Source organism: Triticum urartu, unplaced genomic scaffold (genome assembly GCF_003073215.2).
Source record: "Triticum urartu cultivar G1812 unplaced genomic scaffold, Tu2.1 TuUngrouped_contig_6208, whole genome shotgun sequence".
Lineage (NCBI taxonomy): Eukaryota > Viridiplantae > Streptophyta > Magnoliopsida > Poales > Poaceae > Triticum > Triticum urartu.
In genome coordinates, this window is record NW_024116949.1 from 1 (window position 1) to 7,948 (window position 7,948).

A 7,948-nucleotide genomic window follows, 5' to 3' on the forward strand; every position below is an offset into this window, starting at 1 on the left:
CGTTCAATAACCAATAGCGGAACCTGGATGCTCATATTGGCTCCTACATATTCTACGAAGATCTTTATCGGTCAGACCGCATAACAACATACGTTGTTCCCTTTGTCATCGGTATGTTACTTGCCCGAGATTCGATCGTCGGTATCTCAATACCTAGTTCAATCTCGTTACCGGGAAGTCTCTTTACTCGTTCTGTAATACATCATCCCGCAACTAACTCATTAGTTGCAATGCTTGCAAGGCTTAAGTTATGTGCATTACCGAGAGGGCCAGAGATACCTCTCCGACAATCGGAGTGACAAATCCTAATCTCGAAATACGCCAACCCAACAAGTACCTTCGGAGACACCTGTAGAGCACCTTTATAATCACCCAGTTACGTTGTGACGTTTGGTAGCACACAAAGTGTTCCTCCGGTAAACGGGAGTTGCATAATCTCATAGTCATAGGAACATGTATAAGTCATGAAGAAAGCAATAGCAACAAACTAAACGATCAAGTGCTAAGCTAACGAAATGGGTCAAGTCAATCACATCATTCTCCTAATGATGTGATCCCGTTAATCAAATGACAACTCATGTCTATGGTTAGGAAACTTAACCATCTTCGATCAACGAGCTAGTCAAGTAGAGGCATACTAGTGACACTATGTTTGTCTATGTGTTCACACATGTATTATGTTTCCGGTTAATACAATTCTAGCATGAATAATAAACATTTATTATGATATAAGGAAATAAATAATAACTTTATTATTGCCTCTAGGGCATATTTCCTTCACTCTCATACATCCAGAGGTACTCGTCCCATGGATATGCGATTGTGCCATAGGCAAGCATCTACATTGTAGTTGTGCACTTCTGGTAACAAGAGAACCCAATGGTTCCAACGACATCCTTTTTCAATATGAAGTAATTATCATAAACCGGGATAGCATGGTAGTTGTGACCGAACACTTGTCGCCGCATCCAAAATCGACAATAGAAATAGGGCACGAATAACGCTTTAGGGGCAATGTGGACGTTGACTAGCGTGAGAGGCCCTCGTGCCCTATTTCGATTCAACAAGCGATGTCCCTTTATTGATCCCTTATAGTTGAGAACACGCTCCTCATCACATACCACTGCAAGGATCAAGATGGACCTAGAGTGGGTGAATAGGTACAATTATATATGGATCTAGATGCACCTAGACATGGGAATTAGGCTTGCAAGAGTATGGTTCCATTAGATAGGTGATGAAGCATGAGCTCAAAACTTCACTCAAGCCATGTTAGTTGGGTTTGGAGTGCATTCTAACCCCACCCTGGTGCTAAATACGGGGTTGCACCACTCGTTTTGTGTGCACTAAAAAATAGAGATAGTGGAAAGCATGAATAATCTATTATAACAACGATTTTATAGATGGGGGTGTATGCCGATTCTATGAATTTTTCTGACCTCACAATCACATATTGGACGAGAGGCAAATCGATCAGAGCATAGTAAGTAGTTTATTAGTTGTTTAGGGTAATGAGAGGTTTACTCGTAGTAAGGTAAAAATGAGATCCGATAACTTTTTATGAGTTTTTGTCTAGAGAAATCATTTTTTAGAAAGTGTTCCAAATCGGCCGACTGATCTCGACCGAGAAGTCACGCACACCATGTGCATTTGTGGGCCCCTGTGCGGATTGTCTCATCCCAGCCTACACGCCTAACACACCACCCTCCCCCCTCATCCATAGAGGAAGCCTCCCAAGCCACTTGTTTGTCTTTTTTCCTGTGCACCGACTTTCTCATCTCCTCTATATTCTCTCTCACGTGTCTTCTACCTCACTCAAATCCATGGACCTCCTTCCTCCTTCGTTGCAGCAAGGCCCGTCAGGGTCGCGAGGGTTGTCGCCTACCTCCACAGCCCCGCTCGCGTGGTTCTCCATCCTCGTGCACGCCGCCTAACCCCTCTCACACTCTTTGTTTGTGGGCTCGATCATGTGCTGCAAGGAGAAGAGAAAGAAATGTGTGTGTGTGGATCTCCATCCCCGTGCACGCCGCCTAACCCCTCTCCCACTATCCATTTGTGGGCTCGGTTATGTGCTGCAAGGAGGGAAGATAAGGTGTGCATGGATCTCCATCTCCATGCATGCGGCCTAACCCCTCTCACACTCTCTGTCATTGGCTCGATCATGTGCTAGAAGAAGGGGAGAAAAGGTGCATGTGGATCCCCATTCCCATTCACGTCGCCTAACCCCTTTCCCACTCTCTATTTTGTGGACTCGATGATGTGTTGCAAGGAGGGGAGAGAAGGTGCACGTGGATCTTCATCCTTGTGCACACCGCCTAAGCCCTCCCACACTCTCTGTTTGTGTGCTCGATCACGTGTTGCGATGAGGGGAGAGAAGGTGTGTGTGGATGTGCTTGACGACTAGCGCTACTAGTCGCCAAGAGCTGATGTGACCAATCGCGAGTGATGCTAGGAGCGACTTGGCGATTCTACGATTGACGATGTTGGAAGGGGCTAGTGGAAACAACCATGGCCGACTGGTGGCGTCAAATGTTGCAACCGTAGGTCGTAGGTGCGGTGATCGACGACGTTATGTGCTGCAGACGACGTCGCTAGGCGTGACGAGCGTCCAATGTTGTGACCTGCTAGCCGTTCGGTTTTTTCGTCGGTTTTTTTCGTAACAAAAGTTCATCAAAATCTATCAACATGAGATCTAGTTTTGAAGATCTCGACACATGAATCCAATGGTGAAAACGGTTCAAGATTTAGACGCACGATTTAAGAGTAAAATGTTTTGAATAAACGGATTTGCGAAAAAAAGGAAAACCCTCAGCTTGCGACAAGCGGCGCGCATGCTCATGCTTAATTAGTTTTTTTTAGGGATTCATACCCAGTTAGTGATTTCGTACTCTATTCGGCTCTTTTTTTTTTAGTAGAGCGGAGCGGTGTGAAACAGGCCCGCTAAGGACTTGCGGCTTTTAACGGGCTTTGCTGACTTTAACTTTGCAGGCCGCGGGAACTAGCGTTGAACTCGTATTGGGCCCGGCCAGCACACAAGGCGGTTTAGCCCACCGACTAGCGCCAGTTATCTCCCTCTCTCTCTCCCTGGCAGCAAATAAAAGCAGAACCCAATCCACTGGGACCCGCACCCAAGTCGTCCTTCTCTTCCACCCTAGAAAGAAAGAAGTCGTCTCTCTCCTCCCAACTCCGCATCCGCCCTCGCCTCGAGCCTCCATCGGCAAACCTCGCCGAGACGCAGACCGACCACGACACCGCCGCCGTCCAAGGCCCAGAGATCCGAGCCCCCCTCGCCCTCCCTTCCGTGCCTCCTGCCAACGACGGGAGGCGGAGAATCCCCCACCCCACAGATCCAGGATCTGCCCGCCGCCGGAGAACCCTAGAGGGTCCACCCAGGCCCAGAGGTGACTTCCCTGACCTTTCGGAACTACGCTAGCACTGGTATCACTACGAATATACTCCTACTTCGTTGATTGGGTCACTGGCATGCGCAAAGCCCTAGCGCGGTGGGATCCCGTGGGTTCTTGGTAACCGGGTGCATGTTTATGTCATGAACGGGAGCCGGATTTATGTTCTTCCAGTTCGGTGCTGTTCGTGGGAACCCCCGATGGCGAGGCTGGGTAGCTTAGGCGCTATGGTAGTGACTATGGTGTAGACTGCTCTGTTGTTAGAAGAGTGTGATAAGAAGGATGGATGCAGAGATCTAGCCAGGCTGTCCTCATGAACCTGATGTGTTCCACAAATTAGCTTTTCTTGTACTACTTCACTTCCTATGTTGACTGGTAAAGGTTACTTGCATTCGGATGCCTGGTGTACCTGATAACCTGATTGTTAGTGTCATCCTGAACGGTGACGAAAACTTCGAAAAGACTGAAGTTTATCAGCCTATTATTCGTAGTGTATGTGTCGGACAAGCACAATAGTAGCGTAGTAGGAAGTTTGGAAGAGCTGCTGCTTCTGGAGTATTGTTCCTTTTTTCTACTAGTATAGAAACCAGTGACCTTAATTTGATGGGTTTTTTTCTATATCGGTGGGTGCATCTTTGTTACTCTGCTTGCTTACACCACATCACTATTAAACTTCTTTGTCCTTCTTGCAGGGCTTTCTCCCTATTGAATCCAAGTTTTCATTGTAATGGAGGCAGCTTTGAATATGTCACTTGATGATATGATTAAGAACAGAAGTGGGAGGGGAAGAGGAAGGGGAAGGGGACAGAGGGTTGGTCGAGGCCGAGGTGATGGCCAAAGGTCAGGCAGAGGTGATGGCCAAAGGCTAGGCCGTGGTTTAGGCCGTGGACGCGGTGCTGGAACCTTCCGTGGAAGGGGAGTGCCTTACCAAAGGCCACTTGGTGTCAATACTCGCTCGTCATCGTATGCTATTGCCAAGGCAAGCACAAAACCATCGCTGTTTTACTGTATACCCTCAAGAACCCAAATTACAATACATACTTGACAAGAAGTGGCTATGAACATAATAAATGGGACAGCTCAGACCTCAGGGCTCAGTTCAGATCATATCTTCCATACTTATGAACTCTGGAGCTTCAAAGAGGATCCGAGAGGTTTCTCAATTTGAAAATGCCCTGAGAACTGCCTCTTAGCTGCTGACAATTTTGTGGCGAGATATTTCTTGGTTTGTTCTGGTTAATGCTTCAAACTGAAAAACACATTGTCTCTTCTCATGGTCAGCATGCTGATGGACTATGTATTAACCTGTTGGATACTTATTTCTCTGGATAAGGTCTTTGGTTCATACAGGGGCTATCAGCTAGCACCCATTTTATGCAATGGTGTATGGTTTTATAGTTTTGCTGATGCTAGTTGACTCGTCAAATACTGTGGATTGATGAGCTTTGGGGATTATGCTAACAATTTATCATCACAATCTGGGTGTGCATGCTGTGGAATATCATCAGTCATTCAACAAAACAAAGGATTTTGCATGGACACATGATCGGTTTGAGGATAGCATGGTGGCTGCTGGACTTCCTGGGATAGAAACTGGTACCAAGCTGTATGTTTCAAACTTGCACTACGGAGTGACAAAGGAAGATTTACAGGTAGCTGGATTGTTATATTATGCATGCTGGAATATCCGACAGCTTCAATCATATTGGACTTTCTCGACCTGATCTTATCTGCCAACAACTGTTTCAGGAACTTTTCTCTGAAATGGGTCATTTGAAGAACTGCATTGTTCATTATGACAATAATAGACACCCAACTGTAAGTCTTTTATGAATGCTTGTTTTTCTTCTGCAAGTTTTTACAATTAAGCACTCACTTCTGCAAATCTTATGCTACGAGCAAGTGCCTTCTGCCCAAACATATGCCTGATCATTCATGATGAACATATCATGTGCATGGTTGTTTGTAATGAACTTAGGATCTACCAACTATAAGCTAGAATTTGGCCCAGCACAGACTGATAATAACACACATAATTACTCTTGTAAGTGTATGAAATGATAACAGGGTATCCTTTTCTCCTGCAATATGTTTTGTATGTTTATTCATGTCAAACTTGATGTTGCTTGCCCAAAGCTGAATCTGGCTTTGATTTATTGCTAGTTTAGACCTTTGACCTTAGAACTTGTGTCCACCAAGCTCTTCACGGCCCCAAAACATACATGACAGTATGACACACAGAAGCTTTGTGTGAACAGCCTTTTTTTAATATAATCTTACTATCAATGGTCTCTCCACTTGTGGCCTGAAGGTCCTGTGGTTTGAACCCAGCCTCCTTGCAGAATTATTATGCAAGGGTAAGGCTCTCTAGAAATTACCTTCCTAAGATCCCACCTTGTGTGGGAGCTTTCAGCACTGGGTACGCCCTTTTTTTACTTTCTTACTTTTGATAGTCATTGGGCAACTTATTTAACCTAATACTCCAATCTTAAGTAGTAGCATTATTTGTTTACCTCATTCATCTTATTTGAATATTTATCTACCTTTGCCTGCCAAACGTTAGTGAAAGTGCTGGTGCCTCTATTAAATTATGACAGGCCATAAAATAGAGCATATTCTGGTGGTCCTACTCTACAGCTTTGCTCGGAAAAAGACTAGTGCATGCCAGAATATTATATGGTCATATTTTTTATGGATATTCTTGAGCAGGGTTCAGCTGAGGTGATATTCACTAGGAGGAGTGAAGCTGTTCAAGCATTGAAACGATATAATAATGTACGCCTTGATGGGAAAGAAATGAAGATCGAAATGATTGGAGCAAATTTGGGTTTGGCTGCTGCTCCTGCACCTCGTGTTAATGTTGTTTCAGGCGCAAGAGGAAGAGGACAGAGAGAAGTTGTGATGTATGGCTCTTCTTTGCAAGTGCATCTTTTAGTTAGAGGATCCATGCTCATTAAATTTACCAATCACATTATAGTAGCTTGAAATTTCTGCCTTTCTGTTTCTGACTACATGATGTTTTCAGGTCCCATCCAAATGGGTTTGGTCGAGGTGCAACTGACTCGTCTAGTTTCCTTCCTGGGTAGGTTCTTAGGATTCAATATTTTCATAATTTCTTTTGCTGGATAAAAATACGAGCAGTGCAGCTTTGAACCTTGACTCAAATGGCAATCGATTAAAGTCTGGCAACAGGTGGTTGCTATGAACCTTTGTGTGCCTGTACGACATGTGAAATTTTGTTCCCTGGTGTTGTGACTACACATCTTTCTGAACCTTGTGGTAGTGCTAGATATTTCTAGATGTATCGTTGAGCTTAATGCATGTCGTAGTTCATGGTAGGAGCTGGCAACTAATCATACTTGTTTCAGTTCCAACTAAAAAGCTGATTGCACATATTTGATTGTTGCCTGTGCATAGCAGAGCCAAATATATTTTACTGTTGGTCGTGTGAGCTATTTTTCTTGTCTTCGGAGGCAAAGTTTCTGTATCATAGTTCTGTGAAAATATTCCATACATAATTATCTGTAAGATACTTATTTATTACCTTGACCTTGATTAACACATTGTGTTTTACCTTCAGGTGGAAGCGCAACAACGGCTTTGCTCAAAGAGGAGGATCGGTCCGTGGGCGTGGCCGTGGCCGTGGCCGTAGCACCTTTGGTCGAGGTCGTGGACGTGGCGTCTATGTACGGAAGGGGTTGGTGAAATCGGCTGACCAATTGGACAAGGAGCTGGACACCTATCATTCTGGAGCAATGAATGTTGACTAAGATGCTGCATCTTATCACATTGAACCTAGAACTTGGCTGAGGCTTTGAATTTGAGCTTGTTTTATGTGTGGTTTGCTGCTGAGTTGCCGTTGGTCATCTCCCAGTTGTGTGCGCATATGTTACATGTCTTTTACATCAAGCTTGAAAACCGTAGATTTGAACTGCAGTTCCTAGTTCTAGTCCAGCAGTAACATTGTAATTGGTGGTTAACAGCTTTGAGCAACCATTTGTTTTCGGTGGCTGTTGCCGTTTAGTATGTTTTCTTCTGATGATTTATTGATAATTTGATTATTCAAGTAAGACAAAAATTTTGTTTCCTTCTGAAAGAAGAGGGAAATGCAATCCAGCGTAGGCAGTCTGTTTGGAGGAGTTCATCATAACCTTCAGGTTGGTACTGCTCGCTGGCGATGCTAAACCTGTACCGCCACTGCTCCGTCCCTCTCCCCGACACACTGCTCCTCAAGTGCGCCGCCACTCGCCTCAACCGCCCGCAACACATGAGTGAGGTGTTGTCAAATGTAGGGTTGGTCCCACTTGTCATTGAGTATGCGGAAAATTTTGGAGGTAGATTTTTGAGAGTTTGGAGCCGAAATAGCATAGACCAACTTTGACGCACATTTTGTTAGAAGGCAAATTTACAGTGTTGAGCATTTGGAGGCGTGCAAAAGTTCATATGGACAGGAGGCCCGGAGCTGTTTGGAAGCAATACTGTGTGGTAGAAGGGTTGGATGACTGCCCGTGGCTTTTGGTTGAAATTTCTAAATGACTATAAGG

The 7,948-nt window shown here is 44.8% G+C and overlaps 1 protein-coding gene across 1 annotated transcript; it reads left to right on the top strand.

Moving 5' to 3' along the window:
• Positions 1-3,112: 3,112 nt before the first annotated feature.
• Positions 3,113-7,450, top strand: LOC125530293 (THO complex subunit 4D-like). Its single transcript, XM_048694689.1, has 7 exons — positions 3,113-3,401; positions 4,097-4,383; positions 4,913-5,056; positions 5,154-5,222; positions 6,114-6,307; positions 6,430-6,486; positions 6,985-7,450. Exons 2-7 carry the CDS (start codon positions 4,132-4,134, stop codon positions 7,172-7,174), a joined length of 906 nt encoding a protein of 301 aa, XP_048550646.1. The 5' UTR covers positions 3,113-3,401; positions 4,097-4,131; the 3' UTR covers positions 7,175-7,450.
• Positions 7,451-7,948: the final 498 nt, after the last annotated feature.

Bases quoted from the DNA above. Each gene is read 5' to 3' on its own strand.
- LOC125530293 (XM_048694689.1), top strand. From the start codon at position 4,132: ATGGAGGCAGCTTTGAATATGTCACTTGATGATATGATTAAGAACAGA. The intron at 5,223-6,113 runs GTAAGTCTTTTA...ATTCTTGAGCAG, and splicing joins ACAATAATAGACACCCAACT to GGTTCAGCTGAGGTGATATT. The intron at 6,308-6,429 runs GTATGGCTCTTC...TGATGTTTTCAG, and splicing joins GGACAGAGAGAAGTTGTGAT to GTCCCATCCAAATGGGTTTG.